Below are 19930 nucleotides of genomic sequence, written 5' to 3' on the forward strand. Positions count from 1 at the left end.
CTTGCTATGACAGAGCTGCATAGTAGACCAAGGAGCAGGGGGTGTCAGCTAAGATTAAGGTCGTTGTGGATTTTTGTCTTATCCAGGTGGGGTGGGGACTTGGGAGGCAAGGTGATTTTGCCAGTTTGAACCTCTTTGTCATCTCTTCCCACAATTTTCTCTGCCCCTGCCCTAATTTCACAAGTGTAGCAAAGCCTGTCTGGGTTTTTTCTAGCTGTTAAGGTAGAAAGAGGTCATATTTAGTAGAACTACAACTACCTCCAAACATTTAACACTGGTGGGAGACCAAGGAGTTGCCTTGATGCTGTGCTTCTTCCAGGATCCTGGCGCACTTCCACACCTCCCCAGAGGATTACAGTGTGATTTTCACGGCCGGGAGCACGGCTGCTCTTAAACTGGTGGCAGAGGCCTTCCCGTGGGTGTCCCCGGGCCCGGAGAGCAGCGGGAGTCGGTTCTGTTACCTCACCGACAGCCATACATCTGTGGTGGGCATGAGGAAGGTCACCATGGCCATGAACGTCACTTGCATCCCGGTCAGGCCAGAGGACGTGTGGTTGGCGGAGAAACAGGGTACTGCTGCCAGCGACCCCGACTGCCAGCTTCCGCATCTCTTCTGTTACCCAGCTCAGAGTAACTTTTCCGGAACCAGATACCCCCTGTCTTGGATAGGAGAGCTCAAGTCCGGGCAGATGTGCCCTGTGAGCGTTCCTGGGAAGTGGTTCGTGCTGCTCGATGCAGCCTCCCATGTGAGCACCTCACCTTTGGACCTGTCGGTTCACCAGGCCGACTTTGTCCCCCTCTCCTTCTATAAGATCTTCGGATTCCCCACTGGCCTGGGCGCTCTGCTGGTGAATAATCGTGTGGCTCCTCTGCTGAGGAAAACCTACTTTGGCGGAGGCACGGCGGCTGCCTACCTTGCAGGAGAAGACTTCTATGTCCCCAGGCAGTCGATGGTTGAAAGGTAACCTTGCCAGGGGAGTGGCTGGCAGGGGTTCAGCAAGGCCAGGTCTGGCATGTGCCACCTGTAGAATTGTGCAAGGAACGGGGCTGGGCCACCAGGGTCAAGGGAGTTGGCCGTTGCTGGCAGGCATGGAGGCTGGTGGCAGGGCTCAGGTCTGGGGGGGCAGAGGTCAGTTATGATATGCCACAGGTGGCTCAGTGAACTCTGCCCCCATTTGTGGGCTTCTCCACAGTATGGGAGGACAAGGGCCTGCAGGTAAGGACTGCAAGCAGAAAAGGTGACAGGCTCTCAAGGACTAAGGAGGAAGGGCTGCCAGGCCTTTGCCTAGAGCACTGACAAAGGCAGCAGCAATTAAAAAACAGTGACTTAAAGAGATGGCACCATTTGAACAAGTGTGCATACATGTTGACAGCATAGCCAGTTCTTCAGCAGCTAGAATCAGCTCAGCTTGGCATCTAGTTAGCAAGAGGAATCAATTAAATCAGAGGCCATCAGACTTGTGGGACGCCATTAACAACAGCCTCTGTGAGCCCCGCTGTGAGTTACTAAGGAAGTTTGAGGGCAGGCAGCTACTTCCCCTCAAATGACGTAGACCTCTGCCCCAGTTTGTTGGTCTAAAAAAACAACAAACCAACCCTGCCCCAGGGTGCAGGGGCAGGCAGTGTGAGTCATGCCTGGGGATCTCCCAAATGGCAATGGCTGTGACCCGTAGATTGAATGTGTGAGAAGGTGAAAAAATGGCAGCTGAGCTGGGGTTCTGATGGGTCCAACAGCAGGGGATACTATGGGGTTGGGGCAGGGAGCTAGTCACCCTGCTGGTGCCTGAGAAGGCCTAGGGCTGGATGGGAAGGTGGGTCAGATCCCCCACAGACCCAGGTGCAGAGAGGGTCCTACAGATAGGAGCATGGCCTTGGCAGTAGAGTCATTGGTCAAACACGTAGGCCCTAAAGCTAGATCACTGGGGAGTGAATCCTGGCTCCACAGCACACCAGCTATGGGAACAGGGGCATGTGACTTGATCTCTGCACCTCATGTTTTTCCTATCAAGTGGGTGTCTAAAAGGAAGCGATTCTTTAGAGCTAATATAGGTGAAGCACCAAGATGGAGCTGGCATCAATACGTTATGAGGCTATTTGATGTCTCTTTTATTTAGGACTTCTCCATGGTTGGGGGATTCTAAAATAGGAATGATAATGTAAAACCTTTTGAATCCAAGTATGATAATATAGCATGTAATATAACCGAGTATGAAAAGAATGACAGGCGCAACATCATATATATTAAAGGCAGAACAAACTGACAACCCAAAATTTATTGAGCCAGTAGGGCACCTGAAGGCCAAGAGAAGTGGGGCAGCTCATTACAGGCTGGGCATAGGTGGGCTGGGCTGCACAGACCTCATTCCCTCCATTTAGGTTGGTTGCTTTATAGCAGATGCTGCACCAAGATTCCCAGAAAGCTGAATGTATTTATTTACCATTAGAAGCCTAATTTTTTTCTTGTGAACTTAGGACTAGAACTCAAGAGATTTAATACCCAGCCCTGGGGTAAAAGGGCACATTTGTATGGTGATGGATGGCAACTAAACTTTTGGTGGTGAACACGACGTACTCCATACAGAAGTGAAAATACAATGATTACACCTGAAGTTTATATAATGTTATAAACCAATGTTACCTCAATTAAAAAAAATACCCAACCCAAATGTTTCTTGAACATGTACCTGGACCATGTTCTTAGTCTTTTCAATCTTATAACCCAATGAGATACAACCTTTGATGGAAACAAAAAACTTCCCTTTCCCCCAAGAGTCTATTAATGATTAATTAATAAATAATTTTTATTATTATTGAATAATCAATAACTTAAGACATTATTGGCTAATAATGTTTAACTTATTAAAGATTAATTATTTACTAATTCATTAGTGGTTAATCAATTAAAAATTTATTCATTGATTCATTATTAATTCTGTATGTCTATTAATTACCATTAGTTTTATAAGGAAATGAACATTGCAGTAACGATATTTTGAGTGAATCTGACCCCTAGAATATTAAAAGTACAGAACACAATATTTCCATTGAAAGTGTCAACTTGCATTAGACTGCTGTTTGTCACCATCCTTCATCCCGATGCTTGCTGAAGCCACCTCACTGTGGCCCAGCTTCCCCCTCGCTCCTGCAGCACCCAGAGGTGTCTTGTCAAAGCCTAGGTCCCATCCTGTCACTCCTCTCTCTGCTCAGAGCCCTTGAGCTCCCTGTTATCTCACCCAGGGTAGAAATTCTCTGACTGTATTCCCTACCACTCTCCGCCCTGTTGGCTCACGCGCTCCCAGCCCCACTGATGTCCTTGGTGTTCGGCAGTGTGCCAGGCTCCTCCTGCTCAGGAAGTTTGCTGCACCGTCTCTCTGGAACCCTGTTTCCCTCTGAAACTGTGAACTTAGCTATTTCAAAATGATTGGTTTCCCTTGCTTCCTTACTTCCACTTGGTCTCTGCTCAAATGATCTCCCTCAGAGGGGACCTCCCCTGACCACCTTGTCTAAGGCAGCTGCCAGCTCTTCTGCATATGCATCTTTATTGCACTTGTCACTACCTGGCATGTTGCTTATTTGGTTTCTCTGTGAGTTTGTTCCTTGTCTCTGTGGCCTCAGGAGAACGGAAGCACTGTGAGGGCAGGGATTTACCCATCATGTTCACTGCTAGATCCTTAGCACCTAGAAAAGTGCCCGGCATTCAGTACGCGGACAATAAAAATTTGGTGAGTATTTTGACTACATGCATAATTATAAAATGCAAACAAAATGAAGACCTTGATAATCCAGAAAGTGCACATCTACTGTATGGAGAGCCTCGTAATTTTTACCAAAGCCTGTGGTTCTGTAGACTTTGGAATCATGGACTCTTATTAAGAACCTCCTAGCTGCACAATTGATCACTCTGAATTGATGCTGTCAGTGGTCCTCTCTTGGGGTCAAGGGCAGCATTTCAAGAGCCCACAGCACTTGAGGTTTTGTCGAGTCCAAAGTCTTCCTGGGGGCAACGTAGCATTTCTCAAGGTGGTGACTGTCTTTGAGGGCCCTTTATCGCCACTGCCATCCCACCCTGAGAAAGCTGCAGAGCAGGTCAGGGCCAGAGGTAGCCCAGTGTGTCTTGGTGTGCAAAGCCCTCTGTCCGAGGGGGAGAGCAGTGTTTTATAAGGCAGCAGAGGGAAGGTATTCATAGATTATGACTGAGCCTAAAATCAAAACCTTGTTACATACTATAAAATGCGCATGGAGATGCTGGCCGCAGCTTGACCTTGTTCCCCTCCCCCTGGTTACAGGTTTGAAGATGGCACCATTTCATTCCTTGACATAATAGCACTGAAACATGGATTTGACGCCCTAGAGCGCCTCACAGGTCAGTGGACGTTTTTATCCATGTGAAATTTGCTCCTGTTGCCCATGACCTTGAGGGAGCCCTGGCACAGGTGCGATTCAGATGAAGGAGCTAGAGTCTGTGCAAGTGAACGGCACAGGGCAGTTATACGCTGAATGTAGTTGAAGCTGATTCCAAAGAACTTCAGAATGACTTCTGAGGCAAGAGCAAGTGACTGAGGCTTTTTTTTGGTCAGTAAAAAGAACATTTTAACAGGTAACAGACTTTCCAAATCAGGAGATGAATAGCTTCACAGAAGCAGAGGAGCCATCCTTGGTCCTTGCACTGGGAATGGTTACAGATCCTGAGACCTTATTCAGCTCTTACCTTGCTGGGTCCTCCCATGCGGGAGCTATATGACAAGCCCACTTTGCCTACGAAGGAGCTTATGCTCAGAGAGGTTAAATGCCTTCCTCAGGGCCAGGGAGCTGATACCTGGGAGGGCTAGGATTTAAACCTAGGCAATACTAACACCTAGCCCTGTGCGCCCAGCCACTGTCTCTGCTGCTGGCCTGTGCAATGACACACGTTTTCCTTCCCTACAAGTACTTGAGGTGTGTGAGCAGGTGGAGGGCTGCTACCACAGGCTGACATACAGATAGATGTCACTTCCCATCTTACGGGGCTTGAGACAAAGGTGCATGACTGGAAGAACCTCTGTCTGGTGAGCCAGGCATCCACCATCCAGCTGTGCTTCTGGGTGCTCCTTCCAGAGGCTGAGCTTCTAGAACTGGGTTGCACTGCTTGTACCGTCCATATGGAGATGGGGTTGTGGTGAACCAGGGACATGACTTAGCAGTTAGGCAGTCCTTTCTCTCTCTATTTCATCACAATAATGAGATCCTTAGGTTTCTCAGCCTTAGCCCAACACTGGGGCAGACAGGATTCATGGGGCCTGCCCGGTGGCATTGTGGTTGGGTTCACGTGCTCCACTTCTGCAGCCCTGGGTTTGCAGGTTCGGATCCCTGGCGCAGACCTATGCACCACTCGTCAAGCCATGCTGTGGTGGTGTCCCATGTAAAGTAGAGGAAGATGGGCACGGATGTTAGCCCAGGGCCAATCTTCCTCAGCAAAAAAAAGAAGATGATTGGCATCGGATGTTAGCTCAGGGCTGGTCTTCCTCACACACAAAAACATAAAATAAAAATAAAGAAAAAGCTGTACATTTTTGCAATCTGTTACCAATTAACAGGTCTCAATTATCTCAACGCTTAAGTAGCATTTAAAAAAAAAAAAAACAGGTGGACAAGAATGCCAATGGAAATATTCCACAGAAACAGCAATGGTAAACTGTGGTTCAGTACTAAAGACTAAACGTGTATCGTATGGAGTGTACTATACAATATTTACAAGTATTTAAAATCATTAATATGAGGTCCAAGTTTGCCACTTGTAAAGATCTCATTTTCTTAAAAATGAGTGAGTGAATTTTACGTAAAGTTTATGATTCTTCTTGACATTTCATAATTGTTTTTGAGGTGGAATGGAGAATATCAAGCAGCACACCTTTACCCTGGCCCAGTACACCTACACTGCCCTGTCCACTCTCCGGTACCCCAACGGAGCCCCCGTGGCACGGATTTACAGCGACACTGAGTTCAGCAGCCCTGAGGTTCAGGGTCCAATCATCAATTTTAATGTGCTCGACGACAATGGGAACATCATTGGTTACTCCGAGGTGGGTTTTCTTGTCATCTTGCTGGCTTCACAACAGAATTGCTCTCCTCTGGAACTCTGCAGACTTTCTCAGCACTGAAATTTGCAGTCAAGGCCTCCGGGCTCTTGCAGTAGCTGTGACGAAGCTGGTGTGTGTTAGAGAGGCCACTGGCCCTTCCTTAGAGGCTCTTGACGTTCATTTATGCACAGTTGTAACAAGCATGGCTGTTTAGTTTTTCAGTCCTCTTTATGCAGCCGGAAATGGTCAATTTCAAGCGGGAAGAGAGCAGATAGTGGTTTGCAGGTTCGGAACTACTTGGGTTCTTCAAACAAAATCCACTTCTCAAGGAATCACGTTTCCCCCCCTCTTCTGAATAGCCATAAACTTTCTGAGGAACAAACTTGAAAATATTCTCCTGAGGGAAATGCCGGTTCTCACTGGCGTTTAGGGGCAGACGCTGTACAACCACAGGTTGTCTCTTGGGTGAGTTGACTGTGAAGACCCCTCACTGCCCCTCAGTTATACACCAGGAGAAATGGCCCCGACACCACCCAGAAGCATACAATTTTAAATGTTTTTTTTTGGAAGGAGGGTGGAAAATGCATTGCGGGCAAAATGTTTGCCTTCTTAAATATGTTATTCTAGGTAATTGGTAAAATAAGTTTCATTCTTGAACCTAAAATAAGTTTGTATTTCCTGAGGGGTGTGGAAGAGGGCAGACAAGTGACCATGAAGTGTGCTGTGGCAGGTGGAGCGGGGAGAGAATTCCTCATTTGCCCTGAGAAGCCTCAAAGAGGAGGACCCACCCAGGGAGAGAAAGCTGCCTGTCTAGGTGCCTCATTGACTTTACCAGGACTCTTTTTCCCTGAGGCTGGACACAGGATGAGATTCTCCCTCTGTGTGTTTGTAGAGGAAGTTCATCACATGAGTGGAGTGTGTAGCTGAGGCTTGGCCAGCTGTGCCGGTTCAGGAATGTCCAGCTTTCGTTTTCCTAGGCTTTCAGAACGTCCAGCTTTCGTTTTCCTCAGTGTGGGAAGGATCAGATGGCGTCGTGGCTGGGTTTGGCTGTCTCTTTTTCAGGGGATGTCTAAAATAATTTAGCCTTCTATGAGACTTGGAGTTCTTGTTTTTGATATCCAAGCCTCCTAATTTCATTCTTCCCGCTGGTGGAAGTCACTCTGCACAGTGGTGAAGAGTGGGGTTCAGATTCTGACTGCCTCTTGCTGGCTCTGTGAGCTTGGGCAAGTTAATGTCAGCTCTCCGAGTCTCTATGAAGTGAGGATAACAGTGTACCAGGCTGATAGTGTTGTTAAGAGGATTAAATGAGATACAATATATAATCCCTTAGCATGGAGCCCCGTATGAAGCAGGTGCTCAATAAATATTGAGCATAAAGGCTCCTGGACGGGGAGGTTCTGGTGCTGCGCTATGGTTGCTGGTTTCTGCCCTCCCTGGATGCAGTGCTCATCCTGCCGCAGCAACCACTTCCTTCACCTGGCTAGGCACAGGCCAGGCCCCTGTGGGATTCTACAGAGCTCACGGTGAGAGGACACTGAGTCCGATGGGAAATTAGGATGAAGGGTAAGTGTGGCCACAACAGCCTCTTCCACCTACATCCTCTTCTAGGTGGGGTCTCTGTCTCTTCCCATTGAATCTTGGTGGGTTTGTGACTCGCTCATAACCAACAGAATGCCACAGAAGGTGACAGTGCATGGCTTTTGAGGCTAAGTCAGAAAAGACGAGTCAGCCTCAACATTGTTTCCTGGGACACTTGCTTTTGGAGCCCCGAGTTACAATGTAAGAAGTTCTACCCTGAGTCTGCCATGCTGTGAGCAAGCCCAGAGCAGGCACTGCAGAGCAGGCACTGCGGTGGCAGTCCTGTTTCGAGCCCTCCCGGCTGGGGAGTCAAAAACACACGTAAATAAGTGCCTCTCCAGATGGTTCCAACTCCCAGATGCCACATCACTCCCAGCCTTGGAGTCTTCTCAGCTGGGACTTGAAAAATCATGGAACAGAGTCAAGTCATTTCCTCTGCTCTTTCTGAATTCCTGACCATCTGTAGCTGTGAGCACAATAAAATGGTTACTGTTTTATTCCACCAAGTTTAGGTGGCTTGTTTTGCAGCAATGGTAACAGGAACAGAATACGAGGTGGGTGGGGGAAAAAGGTGGACATGGGAGACTTCTAATTCAGCTTGGCAGGAGTTGGGGTGGGGCAGTGAGGGGGCTTCCCTAGGAGCTGCCCTTTGAATGGAGACCATGTGACTCTGGAGGTGGAGTTGGTCAGACCCAGTGGTGCTGCCAGGTCTCACCTCAGAGAGCCAGGGAACTCTTGAATTTCATTAGCAGGCTTCCACGTCACTGAGCTATTCGCCAAGGGTAAAGGAGCAGAGTTGTTTTCCTGAGGCCCCGAAGTTCAACCCAGAGAATGGCTTCTTCTCACTGGGACAGTCTAAGGGAGATGGCTAGAGTGAAGACAGCCATGGCCTTGACAAGGGGACGTGGGAGGTACCATTGCTGCACTGCCCAGCCGGGAGCCCAGGCTGACTACGTGATGACCTGTGGTCTGCAGAGGGCGCCGTACTCCTCATGGCTGCCTCTGGCCATCCCACATGTGACTTTCCAGGGAGAAACCTTGCAAAGGCTTACCCAGCTGGGCCAGATGTGTTTGTTTCCCTGAATGCAACTAGGTGACTCCCCCAAGTTTAGCCTGAATCACCTGGGCTGAAGACCCTCACTGGGCCCCCAGGTCCTTGGAGTAATGGAGTCCTTTACCCAGAGCTGGAGGAGCTGGGACAAATATCCCCTGCGCTAGCCCTGCCTTTGTGCCTTCAATTGCTAATCACGTCCACACTCCAGGGGAGAGGAGCCTTGGAAAGAGGAAAGAGCCTTGGAACTTCTGGACTGAACACCAATTCCATGATTCGACCCAAAGTTAGGGACATGATGAAAAGCAAATCCGTAGCACACAGGGTCAACACAGTAATGTTTGTAGTCCATCCAGGCTGTGAGCCAAAGTGGGGATGCTTTGTGATCAACCCTGAGGAAGAGGATGCCAAGGAGCTGCCCCACGGCCCAGCCTCACTCAGATTTTATTCTTGTGAATCTCACTTGAAACATATGGGCTCTTTTTAAAAAAAATTAATTTATTTATTAAAATGTTTTTCACTGAGGGGGCCGGCCCGGTGGCGTAGCAGTTAAGTTTGCACGCTCTGCTTTGGTGGCCCAGAGTTCGCAGGTTCGGATCCTAGGCGCGGACCGATGTACCGCTTGTCAAGCCATGCTGCAGCGGCGTCCCATATAAAGTAGAGGAAGATGGGCACCAATGTTAGCCCAGGGCCAGTCTTCCTCAGCAAAAAGAGGAGGATTGGCATCAGATGTTAGCTCAGGGCTAATCTTCCTCACACACACAAAAAAACTTTTTTTAATTGAGATATAATTGACATATAACATTGTATTAGTTTCAGGTGTACAACATAATGATTTGATATATATATATAGTGAAATGATTACTACAATAAGTTTAGTTAACATCCATCACCACACATAGTTAAAAAATTTTTTTTCTTGTGATGACAACTTTTAAGATTTCCTCTCTTAGCAACTTGCGAATATGCAGTACGATATTATTAACTATAGTCACCATGCTATATGTTACATCCCCAGGACTTATCTTATAACTAGAAGTTTGTACCTTTTGACCACCTTCACCTGTTTCACCCACCCCTTCCCCCCGCCCCCACCTCTGGCAACCACCAATCTGTTCTCTGTATCTATGAGTTTGATTTTCTGTTTTTAGACTCCACATATAAGTAATATCATAAAGTATTTGTCTTTCTCTGTCTGACTTATTTCACTTAGCATAATGCCCTTTAGGTGCATCCATGTTGTTATAAATGGCAAGATTTTCTTCTTTTTTATGGCTGAATAATATTCCGTTGTGTATATATACCAAATTTTCTTTATCCATTCATCCTTCGATGGATACTTAGGTTGTTTACATGTCTTGGCTATTGTAAATAATGCTGCAATGAATATGGGGGTGCAGATATCTTTTCAAGATAGTGATTTCATTTCCTTCGGATAAATACCCAGAAGTGGAATTGCTGGACTGTGTGGTAGTTCTCTTTTTAATTTTTTTTTTTTGTGTGAGGAAGATCAGCCCTGAGCTAACATCCGTGCCAATCCTCCTCTTTTTGCTGAGGAAGACTGGCCCTGAGCTAACATCCCTACCGATCTCCCTCCACCTTATGTGGGACGCCGCCACAGCATGGCCTGACAAGCAGTGCGTCGGTGCGCCCCTGGGGTCTGAACCTGGACCGCCAGCAGCAAAGTGCATGCACTTAACCACTACGCCACGGGGCCGGCCCTCTATTTTAAATTTTTTTTTTTTTTATAATTTTATGTAAACTTTTATTTTATTTTTTTCCCCCAAAGCCCCAGTAGATAGTTGTATGTCATAGCTGCACATCCTTCTAGTTGCTGTATGTGGGACGCAGCCTCAGCATGGCCAGACAAGTGGTACGTTGGTGCACACCCAGGATCCGAACCCGGGCGCCAGCAGCAGAGTGTGCGCACTTAACCGCTAAGCCACGGGGCTGGCCCTATTTTAAATTTTTTGAGGAACCTCCATACTGTTTTCCATACTGGCTGCGTCAATTTACATTCCCACCAACAATGCACAAGGGGTCTCTTTTCTCCACATCCTTGTCATTTGTTGTCTTTTTGAAGATAGCTGTTCCAACAGGTGTGAGGCGATATCTCTTGTGGTTTTGATTTGCATTTCCCTGATGAATACTGATATTATGCACCTTTTCATATACCTGTTGGCCATCTGTATGTCTTCCTTGGAAAGAGGTCTATTCAGATCTTCTGCCCATTTTTTAATTGGATTGTTTGTTTTACACGTGAGCTCTTAACTTGGAATTTGGCCTGAATTTGATATTTTCATTTTTCTCAGGCATACATCCATAACCCAACTGGATACTCTTTCATTATCAGGAACATTTTATAAAATGTGCTTAGTAAACCCATGATAGATCATGGCACTTTAGAGTAAAATCCCAAGCTCATATTTTCATTTTATTGTTAAGAAAGAGAGGTCCAAATATTGATCTGAAACTCTCTCCCAGGCTGTCAGAGTAAAACTTGAGGTTCCTAACACTGGTTCCATGTCATATTAAACCTGCAGGTGGATAAAATGGCCAGTCTTTACAACATCCATGTGCGGACTGGCTGCTTCTGTAACACTGGGGCCTGCCAGAGGCACCTGGGGATAAGCAACGAGATGGTCAAGAAGCATCATCAGGTTGGTACTGGACCCTGTGGTCCAAACACTGGTCAGCAGGACCCAGTGGCGGCACCTCCAGCTACACTGGAGGCTGGCCATATGTCTGGGGTCAGAGCTGGTTCTGTGGGCTCCTTTCTCTGAGCCCACCCTATGGATGTGCAAAGGAAAAGGGGTCAACAAATATAGAAAATGCTTCAAGATAGTATCTCTATGGCAGTCATTTTTTACTTTGAGGGTAAAAATTTAAAGGCACAAGAGGGGTTTTAAGAGAGGGCAAGCCTATGTGGGAATGTGCTCCTACATGCAGAGGGCCCTTAACTAGTTCAGTCCTACCAGAGTAAAATCGGGTTAGTTAGCTCATCTCTGGGCTGGGTGAGGAGAGGAACTCTTCCAGGGGGCATTTTGCATCTCTTGGAACCCCCTCCCTCCTCCCTTTCCCCTGGGCTGAGGTTTTTCACTTCAGGGTACAGCCTGTTTTGAGACATTTTATAAGAATAGTTTGAGTGGCAGAGGGCCCTTAATTATTTCAGAATAGTTTCTAACGAGTTTATTTTGGTTGCCACTAAATATTTTAAATACTAGATCTCAACCAACCATGAACTGGGTTTTATTTAAAAAGAGAGAAAGGGAGGCTCAGAACACGAACAGATGCAGTTCCAGAGATAATATTTGATCCTGTGGAATGCCTAGGCCCATCTCTTTGGGTGGCTGACCTGGGTTCAGCGCTGGGGGAGGTAGGCAGCTGGAGCGACGACCAATACTGGGCACCCGGGTTGGGAGAGACTTGGGGACCTCTTGCTTTCTTTCCCCACCTCCTGGCAGGGGCACTCACACTGCCTTTGGCTTTCATAGTGGCCTCAGGCTGGTCATTCCTGGGGCAGCATCTCTGTCTCACCCTCCTGTCAAAGGGCAGCTATCAGAGAAGCAGGCCTCCCTTTGGTTCTGAGAGAGGCTGAAGGGAGTGGCCAGCAGGCGTTTCTCCCATCTCAGCCCTGAGTAGACCAAGAAGCTGAACCATCTGTGCTTCTGAAACTTTGGTCTGTCTTTTGACGCCTCTGTGGTTGGCACTGTGTGCAGCTCTGGGTAATGCTTTCATGAAGTATTTCTTTAAGTGACCCTTTAAGATTGGGATTGACCCCAATTTACAGTTGAGGAAAGTGAGGCCCAGAAATTGAGTCCCTGCTCTTGGGGAACTACGCCTCAGGCACACAGCCCATGTTAGAGCTGCAGTTCTCTTTTCAAAAAAAAAAAAAAAAAACAAAATTTGTTTTACATTACAAAATTAACAAAATTTGTTTTACAAAACCATTTCCAATTTCATGAGGAATTAGTCACTCTGGCTGACTTATTTCCCTTTTAATTCTAGGCTGGTCACGTCTGTGGAGACAATGTGGACCTCATAGATGGGCAGCCGACAGGATCTGTGAGGATTTCATTTGGATACATGTCTACCCTGGAGGATGCCCAGGCCTTTCTCAGGTTCATCATAGCAACCCGACTGCGCCCATTTGATGGCCAGCATCTCCTTCAGGCCACCCCCGGGGAGCCTGCAGCCCTGCTAGCAGAAAGCGAGGCTGAGAACGCTGTGCCTGCCACCGTGGACAGACGTAGTCCTTCACCTCAGGAAGATGCTTCCTCAGACTCTGGGATTTGGAACGACTTGCCCATTGCTGTGGATGCTGGGGGTTTGCACCCACCTCTGCTGGAGGTCACCAGGACCCAGCAGACCCCTTCAGAGAAAGCTGCAGGAGTCCCGGATGGGGGCCTAGGGCCACATGTTGTCACCAACCTTTACCTCTACCCGATCAAATCTTGTGCTGCGTTTGAGGTAAGGGTTTTAATGGCAGCACAGAGACTGCTTCTTTTTTGTTTACATTACAATGTTTTTTGATAAAGTGAAGAATAAAGTATAGAAAGTGAAGAAAAGCATGGAGAAAATCAAAATCACATTCAGGGTATTGTGACATATAAAGAGTCGTTCTCCTGCTTTTCTCAGTCTTGGCTGACTTTTGAACATGACTTTGCTTGTAGGGACCCCTGAGCGGACCCTGTTTCTGAGAGGTGAACACCTAGTTACTGTTAATAATTATGGGTGTAACTTTCACTGAATGTGTGTGCTAGCTCCCTGCTGAAGCATTTTACGTGCTTTGTTTCATTCAATCCTTAAAACAATAATATGAGGTGCACGGTAATATCATCCCCATTTTGTAGACATGGAGCCTGAGGGTTATTGAGGTTAAGCACTTTGCCCAGGTGACCCAGCAATAAATGGTATAGCAGGGATTTCAACCGGGGTCTGCTGACTCCTTGGGTCTACACTCTTATGTGACGTGTTCTGCTCAGGCCTCCCTGTGGAAGTGAACTATGTTATGTCTTGAAATGTGCTGGCCTGGCAGTCGCCCGAGCTGGGAGACTGGAGTGCCTGCCTTGGTCAGCCAGTCCTGACCCCGCTGCTGTGGCCAAACTGAGGCTATCTTTCTATAATCTGTGTGTCCCAAATCCCAGGCGAAGGTCCCAGACTCCTGAGGCTCTGGAATGACAGGCTCTTTGACTCCTGGTCAGACATAGCATGGTCAGGGCTGTTTGTCACCTGCATTTCAGGGTGGTCTCACAGGAGCCTGTCCTCCAGTCTGAGGCCAGAAACAAGCACGTTCACCCCCACTCCTGAATGGAGGCAGGTGAGGAGTCCATGTTTTCCTTGTGTATCAGGACTCTATTTTCACAGATGGGTCAAGTTCCATAGGATAGCCACATCGCACAGATAGCACGGGCAGGAATTAGTGTCCCATTTTACAGACGAGGACACTGAGACTCAGTAAGGTTTCGTGTTTTGCTATAGGCCTCCCATCCATCTGCTCATTCAAAAACCACATCCTGAGCACCTGCTACCTGCCAGGCCCTGGCCAGCACCTCGTGTACAGTGATGAGCAAAATGGAAGTGGTTCTTTCACTTGGGGACTGCAGTGTTTCAGAAGGGAAACAGACACAAGATCAAACATCACCCAAGGGAATAGAAACACCCAGGTGATAAGGGCCAAGAAGGCAAGAGGTGGGGTATGCCAGATGGAAGTCTGGTGGGTGGATGTCTTAGTCCGTTCAGGCTGCTATAGCAAAGTACCATCAACTGGGCGGCTTGTAAACAACAGAAATTTCTCTCTCACAGTTCTGGAGGCTGGAAGGCCAAGATCAAGGCACCGGCGGATTCTGTGTCTAGTGAGGGCTCACTTCCTTGTTCATAGATGGCATTTTCTCACTGTGTCCTCACACAAGCCACAATTTAGAAAAATTAAAATTTAACTTTATTTTGAAATAATTTTAAGTTTAAATAAAAATTGTAGCTATAGTACATAGCGCTCCCGTATACCTTTCATTCAGATTTTCTGATTGTTGACTTTTCTGAATCATTTGAGAATAAGTTGCACAATGATGCCTCTTTACTTCTTAATACTCTAGTATATATATCTCAAGTTCAAGGACACACTCTGACATAACCCTAGTGCAACCATCAAAATTAGGAATTAACATTGACTCAATATTACATCTAATCCACAGACCCTGTTCAGATGTCACCTATTGTCCCCATGCTGTCGGCTCTTGGTCTAGGATGCAGTCCGGAATCATGTGTTGCGTATAGTTGTCATGTCTCTTTAGCCTCCTTCACTCTGGAAAAGTTCTTCAGACTTTCCTTGTCTTTTAGGATCTTGATATTTTTATCGAGTACAGTCCAATTACTGTATGTCCCTTAATTTGGGATTATCTGAGGCTTCCTTAGGATTTCTGTGTTTTTGGCAGGAATACCACAAGGGTGATGCTCTGCTTTCTCAGTACATCCCAGAAGGAGACACACTCTGTTAGTTTGTCCCAATGCTGGTGATGTTAACTATTATCACTTGGTTAAGATGCGGTCTGCCAGGTTTCTCCACTGTAAAATTTATTAATAAATATGTTATACTTACTAATTAATAAGTATTTTGTGGAGTGATACTTTGAGAATATGTAAATAACTGTTCCTTATCAAATTTTCATTTATTAGATGTAGCATTTATTGATGACTTCTGCCTAAATCAAGTATTGGTATGATGGTTGGAAAATGGTAATTTTTCAAATTCGATCATTCCTTCTAGATTTATTAGTTGGTGTTCGGTTGTAGGGTAGACCTTTCTTTCGTGTATATTTAGTAATTAATTCTTTTTGTTGTTGTTGTCGAGGAAGATTCGCTCTGAGCTAACATTTGTTGCCAATCTTCCTCTATTTTGTATATGGGTCAACACCACAGCATGGCCGCTGACAAATGGTATATGTCCACACCCGGGAAGTGAACCTGGGCCACTGAAGCAGAGGGCGCTGAACTTAACTACTACGCCACCGGGCCGGCCCCAATTCTTTTTTTTTTTTAATCTACATAGACTCCTGGATTCTTATTTTGCTTAAAAGGTTACAACCCATCACTATCAGTATTTATTTTGATCCTCAAATTGCTGCAGACTTGGTCAGTGGGAGCTCCTACAAGCCAGCTCCTGTGTCCTTTTGATATATCCCCATCATTCTTTGAGCACTTTCTTACTGTCTGGTCCAACAAGATACTCTAGACTCCTTCTATATTTCCCCTGCCTGGGAAATGGAATTGGCCATTTCTTCAGGGAACCTCACTTCTTTTATTAGAGAATGATATTTAGAAATGAATACCTGATTGCTAGGTCTGATCATTACTTCTGAGATGTTACTGCTTCTATGCTCTCTCAGTGTACAGAGCTTAGAAATACATTGCATTAGTTTTCTATTGCTGCTGTAACAAATTATCATGAACTTTTAACAGGATTCATCTGATTAGATTGGGCCCACCTGGATAATCCAGGAGTATCTCCCCATCTGAGTCCTCAACTTCAATCACATCTACAAGTTCCTTTTGTCTAAATCCGGGGATTAGGACATGGACATCATTGATGGGGACCGTTATTCTGCCTAATACATATATGAATGTGTTAAGACTTTTGGGACACCCTTCACACACACACATCTGTATTTCTCTCTCTCTCTCTCTCATCTAGCCATAGCCATAATTTCACACTAATACGTCGAATTCCAATCCAACAACACAGGGTTTATTCTAGCTATCCCTCTTTCCATACTTGTAATTCCTATGAGAACCTGGCTCCCATTATCCTCCATGAATACTTATTTGCTCAACTCCTCCTTATGTAACCAAAACCCCAGCTGCACCAGCTGAAATCTCAGCCCACACATGCCAGTTTACCCCTCCCTCAACCCATACACGCAGGCCGAAAGCTTGGCCCAGAGGAAGAGGAAGAAGGAAGGAGGAAGCCAGTAAATTAAATTTTTAGGTGACAAAGGATAGAAAATTATGGACGTGTTCCAACAAATAGGTGTCAAGAACTGTGAAGGTGCTGAGATTTTGCCCTACTTGTAAGTGACAAGCTCCCCTGCCACAGCTTCATGGATGCTGGCAAAGGACATGAGACTCCTGGGTCAGAGGTAAAGGACTTTATTCCTCACAGCACAGCAGGCAGCATGAGCTTCATGTTTGTGTTGGTTCCCTTTGCCTCCCAAGTCCCAAGAGGGAGTACAGAGGGGCCTAGGTGGATGGGACATAGCCAAGGAACTCCTGACTCAGGGAACCTGACTCTTTTATAATGGGATGCAAGAAAACTTCCCTAGCCACTGCTTAGGACGAAGACATTATCTTTATAATACTGGACTGTAAGCAAGCCTGCCCTCCACTCCAGAGGATTGTATGGCTGTTCACTATACAAACATCCTCAGAAAGATAGTCTGGAACAACAGACATGCAGAAGCAAGAAAGATCCATGGAGAATTGCCTCCCAATAATAGATTGACTTCTAAAAAGTTACTTGTAACTCAAAACATGTTTTCCTGTAGAAATAATGATTAATGGTGGTTTCTGGGCTTCTCCATAAAGACTAATATATATAGACTATAATAGTGCTGAGCTCAAGTGCTGTACTAACAGAAGCAGCCGTAGTCTACAAGGAGAGGTTATTTGATACACAAGAAAAATGAAGGGAGGAGGTAAAGGGATTAACATCTATGGATCATCTGATATATTTTAGTTGCTTTACATTTTACATTTTGTTTTAGTTTTCAGCCAATTCTATGAGAAATGATAGTAATGTTCAATTTACATATAACAAAGCCAAGACTCAGGAAGGTTAATAAGTTGTCCAAAGCTAATAACTGGCTGAGGTCGAATTTAAACCCAAGTTTGTCAGTCTCTAAAGGAGCCCCACACCCCCACGACACCACATTTCCACTTCCTGGGTACAGGGCTCACCCTGCTTCAGGTGAAGTTTACCTTGACATTCTTCCTCCTTGAGTTCTGCCCCCTCCCCCTGTACCCTGCAGCTCCTCTCCTTCACTTTCGCTGGTGCCCCAGTCTTCCCTGACCCACCCCAAAGGACCCCTAGGTTAAAAATTGCTTCCCTTCCTTCAGTAGCTTCAATTGGACTTTTCAGATTTCTTTGAGTAGCTGAATTGAGAGCTCAGACGAAAACACTGGATGAAATTGACTTGCAATTAGTTCGAGAATGATGGTCTTTACCCATTTCAAGAGCATTTTTTACCCTTCATCTTCAGTGGACAGCTGGCTCCAGAAGAGTCCTCATTGATGGGACTACTACGTACGCACTGTCACACGTGGGGCTGTTAGCAACTAACCTGTGGACAAATCTCCTGCAAAGACCTGGTCACACTTTGTTGAAATTTCATTAGTTTTCTGCTAATGTCCTTTTTCTGTTCCAGGATCCCATCCAAGATGTCATATTACATTTAGCTCTCATGTCTCTGTGGGCTCCTCTGGGCTGTACCAGTTTCTCAGACTGTCCTTGTTTTTGATAACCTTGACAGTTTTAAGGAGTATTGGTCAGGTATTTTTTAGAATGTCCCTCAGTTTGGGTTTGTCTGATGTCTTTCTCAGGATTAGATTGGGGTTATGGGTTTTTTGGGAGGAGGACCACAGAGGTAAAGTGCCACTCTCATCATATCATGTCAGGGGTACATGCTATCAACATGACATCACTTTTGATGTTAACCTGGGTCATCTGGTTGAGAGAGTATTTGCCAGGTTTCTTCGCTGTAAAGTTTCTCCCCGACCTCGTTTCCATACTGTGCCCTTGGAAGCAAGTCACTGAGTGTAGCCCACATTTAGGGGGTGGGAGCTATGGTCCACCTTTTTGAGGGAGGAGCGTCTACATCAATTATTGGGGATTCTTCTATATGAGAGATTTGCCTTTTCTCCCTTGTTTATTTGTTCAATCATTTATTTATATCAGTATAGACTCATGGGTATTTATTTTATACTTTGAGTTATAATCCAATACTACGTTATTATTATTATTATTGCCCAAATTGTTCCAGTTTTGGCCATTGGACACGCTTTCACTTGGCTCCTGCATCTTTTTTACATACCCCCATCATTTTCTTTTTTGAGCACTTCCTGCACTTCCTTACTTTTCTAGCACAACAAGGTGCTCCCGGCTCATCTTGTATATTCCCTGATCCAGCCCTAGAATCAACCATTTCTCCAATGAGTCCTGGTTCTTTTTATTGGAGAATGGTATCAGAATGCAAGATCTGGGCACTGGGTGTGATTTGTATTTTAATTTTGTAGAAATATGAAGCATTCAGGAAGACTTACACACACAAAGTGGATCAACTCAGTGACCATTCCAGTATAGCCACAATTTATGCAAGAAATATATCTACTATACCCTCAGGATATGCCTGTGCAGGCTTCCACCACTGTGGAAGGACATGCAGAAAGCAGGAGCAATGGAGACCTGTGTCGGGGAGAGCTGGGAGACTAGGTGGGGTGGAGACTTACTTTTCATGTACACTCTTGTTCTCTCTGGATGTCGACCATGCACATGAATTACCCATTTAAAAGACAGGCTGAAGTGCGGAAGGGTGGGAAGTGAATCTGAAGGGTGAATGGAAGGTATCTAGCTCCCACATCATCTCCTCTGCAGTGTCCTCTTTAACTTTCTTCTCTTCCTCCATTTCTTCCTTCAAGAGTATGTGCTGAATTCCTGAAATCCATCTGTATTTGTGCTGCCACTATGCAATAATGTGAAGATCGCTTTTGAGGGGCCCTGGCCTAAAATACACTTACCTTTTTGTTTAGGTGACCAGGTGGCCTCTAGGAAAGCAAGGGCTGCTGTACGACCGGAGCTGGATGGTTGTGAATCACAACGGCATTTGCCTGAGTCAGAAGCAGGAGCCCCGGCTCTGCCTGATCCAGCCCTTCATTGACCTGCAGCAAGGGATCATGGTCGTCAAAGCCAAAGGTGTGAACACTGGGGTCATTTTCACAGAGCAGCTGTCAAGAGCTTTTATACTTACATGAAAGTAAAATAATGGCTTTTCCTCTACCGAATATTAAATTATCCTAAAGTGAGTGAATTGATGTCTAGGAGAGACAACAAAAAGTTTGTTGCTCTTGTGTTTTTTGGGAAATTTCTGGGAAGAGATAAAGGTCTGACAGTCCAATCAGAAAGTAAAGAGGTGTAAATTTTGGAATTATATGATGCCCTTTTCACTTACATTCCTTTTATTTCCTTCACTTATCA

General features: G+C 45.9%; 1 protein-coding gene across 1 annotated transcript in view; it reads left to right on the forward strand.

The window, feature by feature from the left end:
• MOCOS (molybdenum cofactor sulfurase) overlaps positions 1-19930 on the forward strand; it is a 54072-nt gene that overhangs the window by 9730 nt on the left and 24412 nt on the right. Inside the window, exons 4-9 of the mRNA XM_058557013.1 lie at positions 320-961; positions 4287-4363; positions 5860-6059; positions 11229-11345; positions 12694-13155; positions 19486-19648. Of these exons, the coding sequence (XP_058412996.1) occupies positions 320-961; positions 4287-4363; positions 5860-6059; positions 11229-11345; positions 12694-13155; positions 19486-19648 (1661 nt within the window). The remainder of the gene's footprint in view (positions 1-319; positions 962-4286; positions 4364-5859; positions 6060-11228; positions 11346-12693; positions 13156-19485; positions 19649-19930) is intronic.

The sequence above is a fragment of the Diceros bicornis genome, chromosome 16 (assembly GCF_020826845.1).
Source record: "Diceros bicornis minor isolate mBicDic1 chromosome 16, mDicBic1.mat.cur, whole genome shotgun sequence".
Lineage (NCBI taxonomy): Eukaryota > Metazoa > Chordata > Mammalia > Perissodactyla > Rhinocerotidae > Diceros > Diceros bicornis.